The sequence below is a fragment of the Talpa occidentalis genome, unplaced genomic scaffold (genome assembly GCF_014898055.3).
Source record: "Talpa occidentalis isolate TD23 unplaced genomic scaffold, MPIMG_talOcc4v2.1 talOcc4.6, whole genome shotgun sequence".
Taxonomy (NCBI): domain Eukaryota; kingdom Metazoa; phylum Chordata; class Mammalia; order Eulipotyphla; family Talpidae; genus Talpa; species Talpa occidentalis.
Window position 1 is genome coordinate 53,532,715 of NW_023604972.1, and position 19,711 is coordinate 53,552,425.

At 32.6% G+C, this 19,711-nt stretch overlaps 1 protein-coding gene and 1 non-coding gene across 2 annotated transcripts in view; one reads left to right on the forward strand and one right to left on the reverse strand.

Moving 5' to 3' along the window:
- The window catches only part of PTPN13 (protein tyrosine phosphatase non-receptor type 13), a 196,755-nt gene that overhangs the window by 65,807 nt on the left and 111,237 nt on the right, over nt 1-19,711 (forward strand). Inside the window, 4 exon segments of the mRNA XM_037529548.2 lie at nt 2,173-2,238; nt 4,854-5,039; nt 8,092-8,179; nt 18,815-19,381. Of these exon segments, the coding sequence (XP_037385445.2) occupies nt 2,173-2,238; nt 4,854-5,039; nt 8,092-8,179; nt 18,815-19,381 (907 nt within the window).
- Nucleotides 4,296-4,400, reverse strand: LOC119230237 (small nucleolar RNA U13). The gene has a single exon (XR_005121699.1). It is a non-coding gene; the product is annotated as a small nucleolar RNA U13 (small nucleolar RNA).

Here is a 19,711-nt window from a genome sequence, read left to right on the forward strand (position 1 = left end):
GGCTGCAGATACCTTCATAGTGCTGAGACTTAACCCCTTGTGCCACCAGGGAGGCCCTGACTCTACTCTTAACTGCTTCTGCATTTGTTCAGTCCATCATGAATGACCAGTGCTGCAAGCACTTTCTGATAATTTCTATGTTTTTCAGTCTTTGAAAAGGTGTTTACATATAAGTTTCTTTGAAGTCTAAGTAGAAAGGTGATAAAACAGAACTTCACGAACATCTAGTTGAATTCAAATGACATATATTGAATATCCATTATGTACAAGCTTTATATTAGTTGCTAAGTGATACTAAGATATGTAAAAAAAAAAAGATTTCCTTAAGGAAAGCAAGCAACAGCACATCTTAATTATGTTACAGATATTATTAGTTAACTTTCTCAGAGATATAAATGAAATATAACTATATCATATGAGAGACAATGCTTTATTTCTTTGAGAATGTTTATATGACATACATCATAAATGATTTTTGCTGGACTATCAATAATTGGTAGGATTTGACAGGTGAAAGAAATTCTTGGTAGAAAGAATTGCTCAAGGAATATTGATTTATTTTGCGATCAGGAAATTATCTAGTAGTGCTGAAGTGTTTAGGTTATGATAGGGAAAGATGTGATAACATGAGGAAAACTTCAAAAATATGCCTGGAAAATGGAAGTGTAGACATGTCAGAATAAGCCTTGATATTATTTTAAAGAATTTAGATAAATTGGGAGCCTTAAAAATATTTGAAAAGAGGAACAACTTTTATAATCTGTAATTTAAAGGCAGTGTTAACAATAGATTAAAATATTGTGAGATTGTTAGGACAGTACACGTTTTTTTTTTGTATCTACCCCACCTATTTCTGAAGAGGATTTGGAACAGTTCATATAATAAAAATAATAGGCTGAAAATAAAGGCAAGAAAATAAGATGGCACTGGAGTCAAATTGGTGCAAAAAAGATGCATAAGATCATGATAGAGATGAGCTTGAACGTTTAGCACCGAATCTCTTAACAGGAGGGAAATTGGAAAATGATTATTATGAAAGATTAACTGTTTTCACTTTCAGCTAAAAATCTCATTTCTTGTTTATCAGCATCATTTTCCCAGGATCCCATGACCATAAATAACCATATTCCTTGACCCTTTACTAAAGATGAACTGTCCATTCTCCTCTGTAAAGTCAACTCCATTTGTGCATTAACTTCCACATTCTCATGCCACTAAGAAATGCTCTTTTAGCAGTCTCCACACTGTCTTGCAGTTCCAGTTTTCCCAGTTGGATCATATCCATCCCATAAACGGTTTTTATTTTTCCAATCTTTAAGAACCAAACAAACACCGTAAGAGAACTCTGTTTTGACCCAGCTTTCTTTGGATCTACTCCTGCCGTCTGTTCATAGTAAGAAAAACATAATCAAAACTTCAATGAGTTGTTGTTTCCTCCTTTTCAGATTGCCAAAATTCTAAATCTTCATAATACATTTCCTAGATAGGGCTTGTGGAGTAGTCTTACATGTTTCTGATGGAGTGCAAAGTGATACAACTTATATGTGGGGGAATCTAGCAATATGTATCAAAAACTAAAGATGAGTTACCCTTCCATCCATAGTCTCAGAATCATTTCATGAGAAGTAATTGAGTGTACAAACTAACACATCATAAAACTATTTCTGAAAACAGACTTTTCAGTAAAAGTCTGAAAAACAAGTCTTAATTGTCCATTGATAACAGGTCAGTTAAGTAGGCAACGCTGTAGCTGCAAAATGGAGTTCTGTGCAGCAGTGCAAAGAATGAGATCTCTGAACATTGATATGGACATAACAGTGCAACTTGTGCAGTAATTTTTAAAGTTCTTCACCTTTTGTATAAGAGGAAGAAAATAAGATATATGTTCATATTTGCTTGCATTTACATAAGAAACTTTGAAATAAATAAGAACAAATAAAAGTGATTTACACATAGAGGATTGGCAGGGACATTTGGGGGGAAAGTCTGTTCTAACAGCTTCTAGTCATATTTTCAGTTTTAAGCTACCATATTTTTATGCAAAATATGAAATGATGATTCTTAAATTGTGAGTTATAGTTCCTTTGGAACAAAAAGTTTTCAATATGTAATATTTGCTAGTATTTTTAATGTAGTTTTATCATAAAATAATTTTTTAAATTTTATTCCTAGATCCACATTTATTCTCTGGGAATGACATTGTATTGGGGTGCTGATCATGAAGTACCTCAGAGCCAAGTAAGTCAAGTTGTCAAAATGTATAGTTCCACACTTTTTAAATTATGTGTTCTATAGTATGCTGTTAGGCACATCAGCATTTGTAAGCTGGTAATTTATTTAACATCATGATGTCAGAATAAAATAATAAAGAAATTTTTTTCTAAGAATATTCTTAGAATTATAGCAGTCACCAGCCAAGTTTCAACAATTAAATCTATGAGAGTAATGACCTCTTCAAAATTACAGCAAGACAAATGGGAGTATACTTTATTTCTTCCAATTTAATAGCTGATAGAAGCAGATTATAAAAGTCTTTGATGATTCATTCTTATACTGAAATTGATAGCCTTCTTTGGTGCCAAATCTGTGGACCAGTAGCTTCGATTAATATCTGTGACTATAGTTTGTGTTTCATTCCTTTTTCTTCTTATCACTTCACAATATTGTGCTACCCTTGCAGCGGTAGATGAAGATAATAGTAATGCTTTCTGAGCTCTTAAGGTTCTCATGACAATTGGGCTGTTTCTAGTCTCTATTTCCTAAATTCTGCTTCCTAAAGGCTCAATATAAACATGATTGTGAATAGTTATTGTAAGTTTTAAAATAATTGTATTTCTTTTTTTTTTTTTTAAAGATTTATTTGTGCATACAAGAACTGGGGTGTAAGCCAGAGGTGAGGGGTGGAGTATGAAAGGATTCACCAGAGAGCCGGGAACAGAACAGGCAGACTGACTGAAATACTCTGCTGAGGGGAGCAGCCTGTGAGACTGGAGATGTTGGCTGCGCCATGTGGGTTGCTCCTTGGCTGGCTGGGATCAAACTCATGGCTGGCGATAGCTTGTTGGCGCTGATTTTAACCCCTGCACTACCAGGGAGGCCCTAAAATAATTATATTTCATCAACAAAGATATAACATAGAATTAAGTTGTTTTTTTTTTTTTTTAAAGATTTATTTATTTATTTATGCAAGCACTAGGTACAGTCAGAAGCTTGGGAGGGTGAGAGAATTCACCAGAGCGGGGAACAGAACAGGCAGACCAATGAAATACACTGCTGAGGGGAGCAGCAGGAGTGGCAGGAGAGGTCTGCCATGCCATGGGATTGAACTGGTGCTGCAGAGGCTGTGGGCAGCTTTGCAGCCCAGCGCTCAACCGCTGCGCCACCAGGGAAGGCCCAGAATTAAGTTTTTATTTAAGGCGTTTAGAAGTCAAAACCAAAAATAACTACTAGTGTTTTTATTAATTACAAAATAATAATCACTTTAGGTATTTAGTCTAAAATTCAAACATCCTAAGTTCCATAAAGGATAAATCATATTCTTCAACTTGCTTTGGTCTCATTTTGCATAAAAATCACCCAATTTACTTTCTTCGGTTTCAACTCTAAAAATGTAAATAAGAATATTAAGTTGTCACTAGGTATATTGGTTTCCTATATTATACAACCTAATTTAAATGTAAAATGTGATCACAGATTGTAATTAACTCTTCTGGTAATAAAATGAAGTCAAATGTATAAATTGTATTTATCAGTATAAACTGCTTGGATTTGCTGCTATCAGAAATCATAATCATTTTGGAAATATTTAATACTAATTGCAATCTGTACTCTGTAATCAATGTTAAGAATGCAATGGCCCATGCCCTTGAGTCCATTTATGGGTACAGACAATTACGTGACCAATTACAACACAGTGCAACAAATGCTCTGCTAGGGGAAATGGACAGTAGTAAGGAAAAACAGATTTGACCTCTTTAAACTTAGAGGATTAGAATAGGTTTTTTAAAAGGCTGCTTTGAGGTGAGATCTTAAGGAAATTATATACAAGTGGATGAGTAGTGGAAGGGGCTCACATGTTTAAATGGAAATAATGAAACTCCCATTATTGGAGTGTAGTGATTTCTTTTCGTTTGCATTTCTTGCATTTCATATGCTTATTGGTCATTTGTATATAATAGTCTACAAAATTATGTCAACTAGTTTGAAAAAAACCTCACATTTTAATTTTGGCTTTTCTATTTCATCAGAACAATGGAGACGTGTGTGTGTGTATGTGTTTGTGTGTGTGTGTGTTTAATCAGAAGGGCAATGCTGCCTGTGTTGGAACAAGGTTTGAGGGAGACACATCTCACACAATTTTATGAACATCTAAACATCATGCTTATGAATCAGAAAAGGATCAGAAACTTTTATTTAAATGGCCTTGATTTACTACAACATACAAAATCTCTTCTAAGTTATCATAATAGCATAAAATTGTATTTAATATATTTTGAGTATATTGCATTTTATTGAATGTTAAGAAATTGTTCATTCCCCCAAAATGAGGATGTGTGTGTGGGGGGGTAACTAATTAATAAAAGATTTCCATTTATTCATAGGAAAAAGGGCTTTCTATAATACTTTCTACCTTGGAAGACAGATATTAACCATCTTCTGCCAATAATATTTTTTAGATTATGCAAAGGTAAAATGCAGTAAGATATACATATATGCTATCAGATAAGGAATTCATTTCCTCCAAATATTGAGCTATGTTTGGTATTCTCCTGTGATTCCTGCAATAGCTTATCTTGTGTTAGATAAGAAATTTACTCACACTTGTAAACATGACTTTTCCTTTCTTTATTCAGCCAATCAAACTTGGAGATCATCTCAACAGCATACTGCTTGGAATGTGTGAGGATGTTGTTTATGCTCGGGTTTCTGTCCGGACTCTCCTGGATGCTTGCAGTGCCCACATTAGGAATAGCAATTGCGCACCTTCATTTTCCTATGTGAAACAGCTGGTGAAACTGGTTCTGGGAAATATTTCTGGGGTAAGCTACAGTTCCAATTGGTACATATTGTTCATATTTTAAAGTTTAATAGTATATTAAAATTTTCCTTTTTTTTAATTAAAGGTACTATATAGATAGCATTTTCTCAATGAACATTAGAAACAGAAGATTGAACTTTGTATACTGATGCTGTTTATTAGAAAGAGTACTTAATATTTAGAAGCCTAACTGGTCTTGTAGATTTTATATGCTAGTCTTTTTTCTTTTTATGAACTTTATTCTAGAACTTATCATAGACTCAGAGTATGTTAGAGTTAACAGTGTCTGCTCTGCCTTCCTTTTTTACATCTTTGCCTAAGGAATTTTAGTACATTCCTATTTATTGTGAGTGCCTAGAGAAAAACACATTGATAAGAAAACGGGCTTTAAAATTACTTACATGCACTTTATATTGATTTATACTTCTTTTGTAGCCATTTATTTGTCTATTTTCAGCTGATATTTAGATCTTCTTGAACTGAAACCCTCCCCACCCTCTCTGGATACTAGCATCTAGTATGCCAGAGGAATACGTGCATGTATATCCTTGCCAGACTGTACCAAGACCTGAATGCTTTCATTTTCTCTCTTAACTTTGGATATAAAGAATCCCAAGAACAACAAACCATAAGTAATTAGTCCTTCCTCTGCACTTGTTAAGTTATATTCTATCCTATTTTTCCTAATTTGGGCACTCCTTGGTATTAGATATCTGATCTGCTTACACTTTATCTGCTTTTATCCTTTAGGGTTATGATAGCTAAGTAGTGGTCCCTCACCTTGCAGAGGGAGCCTCTGTGGTACTGGAGTGAGGGGTATATAGGTCAGAGAGGCAGAGGGAATGGGGTGGTTCTTGGCTTCTTATTTTCCCTCCTTTAATAGAGTTGCTGCAGTTTGGATTGTTTATATTTCTGCGCATGATCTTTATTTGAAACAAAGGTAAAGCTACTGAAAATCTAAGAAAGCCCTCTATCTAGAACAAGTTTCCTATTTATTTTCAGATATATTTATAAATTCTTCTATGATCAAATAAGCTTGAGGACAAACTACTTAAAGGAAATTTTATATATATTTTTCACTGCAGAACTTTAAATATACTAGACTGTATTAGTAACCTTTAAAGGGGCATAGGCATGTAGGTGAAACATTTCCCAAACTTATTTGCGCATTTTTCATAGAACTCTCAAAATACTAATGTTTTATAAAGCTCTTTTTGAGAAATGTTGATTTGTACTAGCTCCTTCACTTTATTATTGAGGAAATTGAGAACCACACATCTTGTGGGTTTAGTTTCCTATTAATCAATTCGGGGATCTTTCCATTAACCAAAGCTCCTGTTAGACTGATGTCTGCTGATTTTACACTTACATAGTAAAATTGTAGGAAATATTTTTTCTTCCAACTTTCCATGAAGAAATATGCCTCCATGAAATTCTATCAACCCCAATAATTGTCCAGATCAGATAAAACATCTGCATTTCTTTGAGGATAGCACAGTTAATTTGCTTGTTATAGTAGAGGTTTATTGTTCATCTGCATATGAAATCTGTGCTAAATTGAATAAAATATTTATCTTCTAAAAACTTTCCATTTTCTTAATTACAAAATACAAAGAATGGTATGAAAAGTAATAAAAACTTTAAAAGCTTGAAATTTTGAGGGGAAAGAATGCAAAGTGTGACTGCATTTAAAAATAGCACTTTCAACTATATCTATAGATGAGATAGAAAGTAATCTTGAATAAATGCTATGATGTAGCAAAGATCATAGTATGTTTGAGGATGGTAATAACTCTGGTAAACACGAAGATAATTATTTCAATGTTTATTAACTGCTTCAACATCCTTAGAATTTTTCTTTTTACTATTTTCCCCTGATCTACTTGAGAATAATAATAATATCTACCACATCAGGGATTTTTTGAGAATTAAAGAGTATGTAAGCTCTTTTAAGTGCTTAGACATAAAGCATATAAGCACCTGCCTTGTAGTGATTGCTCAATTAATAGCAGCTGTTGTTAATAGTGATATTCAGGAATTTTCAGATACCAAATGTCTTTTACTGACAGTAAAATGAAATCTGAAGCAGTATCATTTATGTCATTTAAATAATATTATTTAGAAAATGTTTTCATTTAAACCTTCTTCTAGGCAGGAAACATAATTCCTTGAATATACTGCCTTAGACCTAATCCATATGTAAAGAAGTTTCATTAATAGAGAAATATTAAAATCTGTATATCTGTGTGTGTGTATATATGTGTTCTTGCTGTTAAATTTATGTAAATTGTCTCTCCATTTATTTCTTGAAATTTTTCCTTTAATTAAAATGTAAATTGATTAAATGTAAATTGATAAAATATAAATTGAAAATATAAATTGATTATCTTTAAACTTTGTTCTAAGTTTTTATCCCTTGTACTCTGGCATTTGATTTCATTTCATGCTGCCCAGGTAAAGTCATTAAAAAATTAAGACTACATAAAAATTTTGTTATCAAGGGGTCTCAAAAGAGCATTGATTTAAATTTAACTGTCATCCTTTAATACAAACTCATTTAATTTAAAGGCAGTATTTCTTAACATAATTTCTAGCAGACAAAATCTATAGAATTATTTTTGAAAATAATTTACGTTAGTATCCTCAATGCATAGGTGAAATTATGAGAAAGCTGGAATTAATAGTTTTAAAAATGCCATCTAACTTGAGAGATGAAAATACCAGTTTTGAAAAAATGAATATTTCAGATTTACAGTTTTAAAATGAAATTTATCTTTACAACTTTTAACTTGACTACCTTTGTTTGATAGTTTGCATTACTTTTTTAGTACCTTCTTCTTGCTTTTTATTTCCTGAGGATGAATTGGCCAGAACTGGGCTACATCAATCTTATTCAAGGAAAATATAAGTTAGCAATAACAAATGTGCAAATGTCTTTATTTACTGCTGTGTCCCCCCACCAATTGTCTATCTAGTGTCAATTCATAGACAATTACCATAAAGAAAAAGGGAGATTCTTTTGTCAAATTTGATTCTTGATTTCCTGTCTACAGACAGATCAGCTCTCCCGTAACAATGAACAGAAGTCTGATCGAAGCCAGGCTATTCGAGACCGATTGAGAGGAAAAGGATTACCAACAGGTAAGAGTATATCAACATGAAGATTATAAGCCTTAACCTATTCCATTGTTTCCTTTATGAAATCATACTTAACTGACTTGGGAACGTGATTATTGTGACCATACTAGAACATAAGTGTGCAAAGTAGAGACAGGAAAGATAAGGAACATTTGCTATGTTAATATATAAGCCCATAAAAATAATGCAGAAAATGTTGTTTATATAGAGGACTTCAACAGTAAGTTATTTCCTTTTAACATTGTTATTATAGTAATAATTTCATTTATTAACTTTATCATGGTATTTATTAAATATACATTATAAAATAATATAGAGAATATGTTTATGAACTTAAACACTATTGAAACAACTTCAAACAGAAATATATCATTCTTACTGTGCTGTGTTATTTTGTATCCCCTTTTTAAATGCTAGTTACACCCATTAAATTTATTTTATGACCAACTAATTTCTTGATTTTGCAGTTATCAAAAATTGCCTTAGGTTACCAAAACTCATGAGTTGGGTGTTTTATTATTTGCCAGTAGCATTTATTATGGGTCCTATGTAATTACTAAATTGATTTTTGAAGGAATGAGTAAAAGTTCCAAATGTAAAATGAAAATAAAACAAATTTTTACATGAAAAATTACTTTTCAGTATTTTCAGGCTTGCCTTATTTATAAAATGAACTTTTGATTTTTCTGATTGTTCTCTTTATCACTCAAAAAAGCAATAATGATAACTGTATTAATCTTAAGCATTAACAAAAATATTTTGTGTATGAAATATTTTATTGTCTTAAATATGAATGGTAAGAAATAAATATTACTTAGATATATTTTAATTAATCACATAATGAACACATCCTTCTTATTTAAAGCATATGATAAATCTTTGTGAAAATGAAATACAGGTACTTGTTTATCTGGACCAAATTTTTTTGCAGAATTCAGAACTATCATAACTGAAAGGGAAGACTTTAAGAAAGTTTACTGCTTATCTTGAGAAGTCAAAGAAAAGCAGTAAAATCATTTCCAATTCAATGATTCTGTAATGGTGCAATTAGTTGTCTCTTCTGGTACCTCCATTTTACTTACTGTGGATAAGTACTATCTTTCTAAAAAAGTATCTTAGCTTTCATTTCATCGATAAAATAAATTTCTGAGAAAATAAAGTTCCTTTGCTAATACACATTATTAGTTTATTCATAAATCAAAAAGAAAACAGGAGGCAGACTTTATTTAACTTAGGTTTATAGTGGTTTGATCACAACTTAAAATGTATTTTACCCTTGATTGTGTTTCTTATTGTGCTTATGTTCCCATATATGTGGATACATTTTCTTCCAGGTAGAAATCTGATTCCCTTCATTTTTAATTATACTAGGACTTAAATAAGATAAAGTGTCAAACTTGGTATTAAAAATAGCAGTACATTACTTATCAATGAAATTATTGTAGCCAGCCTACTATTTTTTTTAGATTTATTTATTTATGAATATAAGAACTGGGGTACAGGCCAGAGGTGGGGGTGTGTGTGTGAGAGGATTCACCAGAGACAGAGTGGGGAACAGAACAGGCAGAGCTAGTGAAATACACTGCTGAGGGAAGCAGCAGGCGAGTCAGGAGAGGTCTGCTGTGCCATGTGGGTAGCTCCCTGGCGGGGGAATTGAACTCGTGCTGCAGTGGCTGCAGACAGCTTCATAGGTTGCGTCTTAACCCCTTGTGCCACCAGGGAGGCCCCCCTAGCCTACTGTTTTAGAGCTGAGTAGTAAGAGGAAATTATAGATGAACACCAATAGCAAGCTGAAAAAGAATAATTTTTAAGGGATAATGAACTCTCAAGACATAATAAACTTTACTAAGTGAAATATTAGATTTAAAAGAAATGATTCATTTCTCTAATTTATCTTTCTCTTTTTCTCTGACTGCCCTCCTCTCCCTTCTTCTTTGCTTCCATATTTCTCTTTGCTGTTCTTTCTCTAGTCTCTTTCTGAAGTTCCCTTCTATCGTTTGTTACTATCACAAAATAGCTATGTCTTGGAATTAAAGTCTGTTTGTTTGTTGTTGACTTATTAAATATATTATTAAATATAGTTTAGATTATATTCTTTTCAATGATTCAGAGTCTTTTTATTTTAAATATTTTTATGATATTTTATTTATTTATACAAGCACTGGGGGACAGGCCAGAGGTGTGGGAGATGAAAGGATTCACCATAGACGTAGTGGGGAGCAGAACACACTGATCTGTTGAAATGCAATACTGAGGGGAGCAGCGTGTGAGACAGGAGAAAGAGGTCTGCTGCACTATGTGAGTTAGCTCCCTGGCCGAGGATCAAACTCTTGCTGCAGTGGCTGGAGATAGCTTGATAACCCTGAGACTTTAACCCCTATACCACCAGGGAAGCCCATTTAGAGTCTTTTATAGACATTAATTATTACATAATATTTTAGAGATAACAATTAGAGATTGCACTAAATCTATACCTACCCTATAATATATCTTAAGTAGCATGTTGCTTATTTGTCATTTTTACACACACACACACACACATATATATATATATATATATATATATATATATATAATTAAAAGACAAATGTTAAGCTTTCTGGATGTGTAGAAGCGAGGGATAGGGAAAATCTTTAGTAAGTATATTAGTTTTTGTAGGTCTGACTGAAACAAAGTGAATATTTGTTGATTGACTAGATATGAGAAAAGATTTTATAAAATTATTAGATTTGTAATATGATTTTAATATGAGACTATAGTTTATTTCTTTAGATAACTTTTTTTGACATTAAGTTGTATGAAAAGTAAAAAAAAATGAACTGTAGTTCACCATCTTGGCTCATATCATTAGATAATTTTCTTATTAGATATATCAGATGTTTTTAACCAAATGTTTAGTACCTTTTATTTGTGACTTGTTTTACAATGTCAAGAAAGACTTAGTGTTATTGTCTTATATCCCTTTAGAAATATTGTGACTGCTCAAATGTAGATATTCTAGGATCGTCTATAAATGACTTTTTAAAAATTAACAATCACTAACTGTTCATTAACATTATCCTTTAATACTTATATCTCTTTTTTGGAGAATAAAAATATTCCTGTTTCAAAACTCAAGAGAATGTGTAAGGAATCACAATTTGTCAGAATAAATCAAATTTTATTTATGCTTGTATTTTGGGGTAGAATCATGGTCTTTATACTTAAAGAAACAGTACTCCTTTTTAGATCAAATGTGATGGAAAAGGATTCCTCAGTCTTAGTCATTGCTTTCCACCAAACTGCTGCACAAGGGCTTTTAATTTACCTTTGGAAAATTTATAAAACCACATGTCAGGGATAAAATCAACAGAATATACCAATTATAGCCATTACTAGAAAGAAGCAATTAGCAGCTGATAGTGGCATTTACTAATTTAAAAACTTTAAGATAAAAAATTTACCTCTTGAAGAAGAAATGTTCTTCTAGGACAACATGTTACTATTGGGCAGTAACAGTGACTATCAATGGTCACTTGCAGCAAAGTAACTTTGTCATAATACATTAGTAGTAAAGCATTCTTTTTCATGCAAAGCATCCTAAAACCTTTATATAGAAAACCATATCGTGATAGTTTTAGACAATTAGGCTCCAAACAGAAGTTTTTAATAAGGAACATGTCAATGTGAGCAGTAATGTGCAAAATCCGATTAAAAGAAGTAAAAAAAAAAACAAAGTGAGCAATTTTAGAGATAATGCTTTGTAATCTAAGTAGTTTCAGCTAAAACGAACCATTTTCATCTATGAATAAACAATCTTAAAACAAGTCTCCTTATATCTTACCTGTTGACATCTATCACAGAAGCTAAAGCCTAACCTAGTGGGCCTTCTGTCCCCACTTTGTTATTTAATACTACCAATGCTGATAAAATTTCTTCACTAAGCAAAAAGAAATCAGACATTTCCTGCCAAGCTTAAGGTGGAAACATACACCATGAACAGATCAGCATGATAGTGCTTCAGAAATTGGGTGCATTGATAATAACATGTTTCTTTTTTATAATGTACTTGCACACATTTGTGAGGACAGATGGGGAACTGGGAGCCTTTTTTAACACTGAAATGTCATTTTGAAGTTAGCTTCTAAAGATAATGTAAATTTTTGGAGTTAATAGGGGGCAGAGGAAAGATGAATGATGACAGTTAATATATATAACAGAAAGAGTTAAAACTTTCTAAAGTACAAATATACTTTAAGATTCAAAGGTATTTTACAAGGAGATTTTTTTAAATAAATGGAGTGAATTCTGTTATGAGGATGATTTTTATTCTTAAAATCTTTCATTCATAGCACATTTATTGTTCCCCATTTAGTTTTCAGCACACTGTGCACTCTCCAAAATAAAATGTTTATGGTTCCATTTTAAATTTGGACATTTGTCATTGCATGTAATGTATCTGTAAGCTCTCTCTGAACTCAGAGCCTCCTCAAGTGATAGAAAATCCACTTAGAGTCACCTGTTATGGTAAGTACTTTTTAAAATTATAAAATAGATCTAAAACTTTGTAAGAGAGATTTCGATTTCCAGTTCATGATTTCCCCTCAAAAGAACTGTTAATGACCCTTCAGTATATAATTATATGCTGAGAAAAATAACACAGAAAAAAAATAGGGAGGCAAAATTTAAATTTTATGTTGCCCTTGTTCAAAAGAGTTCATAATAGTTCATACAGTTCATAATGGATAAATAGTTCATTTATCCTGCCATCTCTGAAAATGCATAACAAATTATTTCCACATTTTTCTAGATGAAGGGAGAAACATGGAATTTTAATGACTTGCTTATACTTCAGGAGCTGAAGGGGAAAAGTAGAATAAAATGCAGGACTCTTGACAGTAAGCTTTCTGGTGGCTATGTCACTAAATTAGCTTCAAAGGTTTCAAAAAGTTATGTAATCTGTACACATACTTTAGGAATCTCTTAACAGGAACTTAAAATATGAAACAAATAAGATATATGGTCTCTTATGTTATGACATAAGATAGGGATGGAGAAATGAGTGAAGTGATGAAAGACATATAATACAATGGATAATTTTAATACAGTGAAAGAAATGTCACAATAGATGTCCAGCATGCTCTTTGAGTATAGTGGAAGGAGCTAATAACTCTCCCAGGATGGGGAAATATCAAGGAAAATTAAACCTGAAATAGTTTAAGAGTAGTTCCAAGGACACTGCTTTTAGAAATAACAGTTCATTTTGCTATGATCAGAATGGATCATAGCAGCAGTTAAGTGTACTTAATTATTTCAGCGCTATCTATTGCCTGTTATATAAAATAACTATTGATATAATAATCAAGGCACATCTTTAAAGCAGTTGAAGAAATTGAATTTTATTTAATCTCACATATACTTACCGAGTGGCTCTGGAATTAACAGTACATGATGTTCCTGGGTCTACTGGATTTAAGCATATAATAAATGAAACTAGAATTCTGTTTCCCTTCACTTATATAGATTTTATAATAGGGTCAAATTCTACATTTGAATCCTCATTTTGAGTTCTCAGATTAGTGACTTTTTTCCATCTGCTTTAGCAACATAAAGCAACCACGATACCGTTTTGTCGTATGTGATGCTATATATTTTGTATACAGCTGTGAAGTGTTAACCAGGTAATTATATATCTAGCTATATAATTAAAGATAGTAAACTTCATTGACGTTTCAAAACTCATTGAGATTCCTACCAATTAGGATTATATGAGTTAAGAATAGTGTTTGTACTAGTTGAAATCCACTTTTCTACCATGTACCTGTATACCTACCTAGAGTATATCTCCCTTTTCCTCCAAAAAGCAAACAAAAGCAACCCTACGCTAATATAGTTACTGGAGAAACTACCTCAAAGCATCTCTTTCCTTCCTTTCTCTTCCTTTAAAGGGTCATCTAAGTTTCTTCATTAATGGTTATGTTGCTCACAGCTCATACAGTTTTACTTAGGCCATTTCCAACAAGTTTATACATATCACTTTGTACCTTGTTTCACACCTTCACAACTTCTTGCCCAGTTTCCTTCATAGTATCAATACCTGGTCCTTTCTTCCTTTCTCCCTTCACTTCCTATTTCACCATCCTTGTTTTGGTCCTGTTGGCTCCTAGTAGAGGCTTTAATTATGGTTTAAAAAATCATCTTTTATAAGTAATAATCATCAAATTTTAAGTTATCTATAATGTGACTTTGAAACAGCAAATTTAATTAAAGTTGTCATGTAGAAACAGAGTAGTAGTTAGTGCAAACTTTTACATGAATTATTTTCATTATAATTTTGTACTGCCTTGCAGAATTTAAAAATGAAAGCTTTCTGGACTTCTGATAAATATGAATTGAAATGTTTTATATGTACTTATTTTGCATGATGTAAGGGCAGGACAGGCCACTGAGAAGGTTTTCTGATCCAGCAGATCAGGTAAAGGAGGAGTCCTGGAACCCTCAGTGGCTTTTGCAGCTTTTTTATTTAAATTTACCAGGCACATGGCAGACAGGAGTCCTGGGGGGCCGGGAGGCTGGCAGTCCTCCCAGTCCCCTGCAAATCCTCACTCTATCTGGGCTCTATCTGGCGTTCTCTCTGTTTTTCTTCTTCTTCCCTCGGCTTCTGTTCGTTCTTGGCTTCTGCTGGCGTCCCCATGATGCCGCCCTTTTAAACTCAGTCTCTCAGCCCAGGTGTACCCACTTCAGGTGCCCGCCATCAGGCATGCATTCAGGACCACAGGGTTCCCTCATCTATCCCAATAGCGAGAGGGCGGAAAAGCCTGATACTTTTTCCTTACCCTACACATGAAGAGAATTAAAACTATAAAGCATTATTATCTAAGAACCGCCCTATTAGCAATTCGTTTAGGCCTCAAATAGCTAGTGAGAAGACAGAAAACTGTCAGGATACAGTGGCTCACTGATATATTGATTAGTAAATACTAATCACCTAAAAGAATGATAGAGTTACGTAATGCAAACGTAATAGACTCATGATACATTTGCAAAGTGACCTATTTAAATAAATAAATAAATAAATCTTTAAAAAAGTTGTTGGGGGAGTTTAAAGTAAAAGTATAGGATAAAAAGCAGCTAGCCATACGAAGGGTCTGAAGTAGACCATTCAGAGCAGATCACAAAGCCCTTAACATGTAAAAGACCTTAATAGAGTAAAATGTGTGGTCTGAATGGAATAAGGGAAGTGGAGAGGAGGCTAAAAAGGATTCAAATAGCAGATCCAAAAGAAGCATAAATTTTATGTAGAGGACAATATGCCTTTCAGCTTATTGAAACAGTGTTGTAAAATCATGGAATTTATATTTTGAAAAGATAGTTCTGGCTGCTAAGTTGAGAATAGTTGTTTGAAGAAAGTAGAAGTCGGTAGGTATATCTAGAGCACATTGCAGTTTTCTGGTCAAGTGATAACTGGGCATAGGATGATACCAGTGGAAGATATCACACGGAGTACGATATCTTTGAGAATTTAAATAACCAGCTCTTTCTAGTGGATTTAATACAGGAAATAAGAAGGATGAGAATTTTGGGATGGTGACGGTATTTCTGATTTGCTCAAATAAGTTAGATATTGGTGCCTTTTATTGAAATAAGAAAGGCTAGGGTAGAATGGACATCTCTGAATGTGCAAAGCAAAAAATAAGTTTAAGCTTGTATAGCTTAAGATGCTTCTGAGCTAATATTAGTAATCAGTTACCTAAGATTGGAACTACCAAAAGAGGTGGGTGCCAATAATATAACTTGAGGGTTGTGAATACGTAGAAAATATTTAAAGTCTTCTTAATAGGTGAAATTATTTAAGGAAAGAATACAAAAGGTTCTATAACGATTACCTGAGGAAGTCCAATACATCCCATTAGAGTATGAAAAAGCAAAATAAAGAGAAGCAGTTTGAGTAGAAGGAAACAGGCTTATAAAGAGGGAAAGGAGATTCAGTAAGGAATTTTCTCCAGTATCAATTATTGCTGAGAGAAAAGTAAGATATGGATACGTATGTGTCTACTGGATTTGTCGATAAGAATTTCTTTATTGATAATGTGATGAGAATTGTCAAGGTGTGTAGGAGTTGGAAGCTGATTAAAGTGGGTCGAATAATGACTTGAAAGTGATAATTTGAAGAAAGCAGTAGCTAGAGGGAAATGTAACAAAGTAGAGAGTTTGTTTACTTAGGTTTTTAATTATGGAGCTATTACAGCATGTTTGTATATAAATGGGAATGAGTCAATAGAGATGGGATTAATGAAGATGTGCACACAGAAGGGAGAAGTTAACCAAAGAAATAATATTTTTGGTAAAAGTAAAAAGAAGAGAATTGAACACATATTGCAATATGACTTTCAATTAGTAGAAAATTTTATCCTTTGAGACATCAGGGTAAGGATTTGTGGACATTATTAGATTAATAGAATTAGGCATGGAAAAATGAAAAAAAAATCCTTCTGACAATTATTTTCTTGGTGAAATATGAAACAAGGGCATCAGCTAAAACAGAAGAGAGTTAAGGTGGAAAACTTGAAGAATGAAGAAAAGTAATATAGTTATTATAGAAATTGAGTGAACTTACTGTTAACACATAAATTGAATTTCCAAAGTGATTGAATTTATGGTGTTGTCAGAATATTCATTTAATTTTCTCCAGGTTTTTATTACTTGTTGGTAGTCAAAATAGTATAAGAAGGCAGATTGTTGAGTTCTTCTGTGGTTTATGATCCTTAAATCCTTTCAACTCTCATTTATTATCTAATGTATTCTATTTTCAAAAGTATCCTCTTTTTTAAATAAAAATTTAAACTAATGAGTTTCAAAATATGGTTTGTTCAAGAATATGATTTATCCCTGTCATGGGCAGCATTTTAGTATCTTAGATTAGAAGCTAGACTCTATGACAATCTTGTCTGGATGTGGTGTGGTGTGTTTCTCTTAATACCCTAGTCTTTCATATATTTCCTATATGACATGCCCCAAATATTGATGTTATCCTTATTTGCGCTTACGTGGATCCATGTTCAGGGGAAGATGAGTTATAAGAAAAACACAATGTCTGAATCTGATTATCCAATAAGCAATTGTTTGTTGCCATTCTGAAGTGAATTTGCTTTTCTAAGATTTTTAAGATAAAATTTGTAGTCAGGTAATTGAAGGTTATAGTTGTTATAATGAAGAAGTAACTGACTTCTTCAAATGAGTAATAAACAATCTATTATTGCGAGGATAGTTTTAATCATTACTTTGTATTACATATATAAATGGGTAATTAAAGAGGAATCCCAGAGCGTTGTACACAGGAAATCTGTGTTACAGGGTTGGTAACTAAAATTTTATTTTCTGGTTTTTTTTCCTCAATACTGAAGATATATAGATACATACATACACACACACACACACGAGTGTTTTGATGTTAAATCTGCATTCAAAACTTAATTTCTGATGGGGCATTTTTACTGTATCTTAATGTATTTACATGCAGACTGCTTTCTTAAAAAAATTAGAATGACTTACTAGTTTTAGTTACATTAAAAACTAAGGAATAAACAAGAATGCTACTTTATTCCTGTTGACAAATGTTAATATGTTATGTTTGCAAGGAAATAGTATTTTAGTACATGAAAAGTGCATGGAAAAATTAAGTTCCCTACCCCACACCTACTCTCACTTATTCATCATGTCACTGAGAAAATTACTTTAAAAATTCAGCTAATATTTCAGTTTGAAGTAATACATTTATTTTCTGAAGTGATTTACATATTTTAGTTATAAAATTTTAATTTGATTCAAATAAATAATTTAAAAATCTTTAGTTGTGAGAAATAATAAAAACTTAGGTACTTAAGCTTTCCAGTTGAGCAGTCTTTATATATCCTTCATGACTGTGCCTATGTCACTTAATTTTATGACATATAGGTAGAAGGAAATTTAATCTCCATGTGACAGTTTTTATGTTGAAATAAAATTAGTTTTTGTACCTAAAATATTGATAAAGTAAACTAGATGAAAAATTAAGTTTCTAACATAATGTCAATAGTCAAACTATCTGAATTTTAAACAATCAAATTTTCTGATTATCTTATCATAGTAGAACATTATTTCTTAAGAATTCCAAATGCTACAATCTTTTTTTCCATCTAGAATGTTGGAAGACTTCTTTGTCTATCCTTTAAACATATTTGTTAAGTGCCAGAGTATACCAGAGCTTTATATTAAAGTAATGAATGTTTGAATTATACCTTTAGAAATTAAAGGAATATACTCTACATTCTATTGTTATCCCAAAACATTTATGAGTAACTAGTAGTCCACCAAACTGGTATTAGAAACTTTTATTTTAAAAGACCACGTAATTCACCTTTGGGGAATATAAAATACTACTCAAAAAATTTCAATTTACTATTTCATTATATAAAAGTCATTGGAATTTGAAAAGTTATGCAAACGTAGCATCTCTCCACTTCTCCTTTCACTACCTCCACCATCCCATTTCATCTCTGATCCTCCATTTGGATAATTTAGAAAATTCCCAATGAAATACTTTCATTGTCAATAGTAAGGTTACATCCCAGTTATTTTCCAGAACTTCTGTGCATACATGATAGATTCTTATCATTCCAGGAAGAAGCTCTACTTCTGATGTACTAGACATACACAAGTCTCCATTCTCTCATCAGACCTTTCTTAACAAAGGGCTTAGTAAATCTATGGGATTTCTGTCCATCAGAGACACACAAGATGAGGAAGATTATTTCAAGGACATTTCATCAGACAATAATTCAGGAAATGAAGATTCTGAAAATATCTGCTCCCCTTACCAGTTCAAAACTAGTGACCCAGAAAAAAAAGTTCTCCCTGGCAGTGATGTGATTCCCAAAAAGAAGATTTGGGCTTCATCCTTGGACTTGCTTTGCACAGCTGACAGAGACTTCTCTTCTGGTGAGACCAGCAGATACACGCACTGTCTTTCTGGGGCAGTATCAGTGAGGACTTCTACTACTCCTAGAAAAAAAGAGGCAAGATACTCAGATGGAAGCATTGCCTTGGACATCTTTGGCCCTCAGAAAACAGATTCAGTGCTTCACACACGAGAATTACCCACCTCCTCAGCAATATCAAGTGCTTTGGACCGAATCCGAGAGAGACAAAAGAAACTTCAGGTTCTGAGAGAAGCCATGAATGTGGAAGGTTAGTAATTTGTGTGTGTTCGAGAGAGAGAGAATTGAATTACTATATTTAAAATTGCATTTTGAAATAAAGAAGGGTTATTAAACCATTCCACAAGTCTTATTTCCACTGTCAATCCTTTGTACCAAAGTTACCCTTTTTTTCTCATTTTTTTTCTCTTTTCCAACAAATCCTAATCAAAAGTAAACTTCTTCCACAATGTCATCCCTATTGAATATGGCCAGTCCTGTCAACTTATAGTTCACTGTTTTGGGTAGTATATTTTTAGATTGTAAGTTTCTCAGTGGCAGGACCTACGTTTTCTATTTTTTAATCCTTCACAACACCATC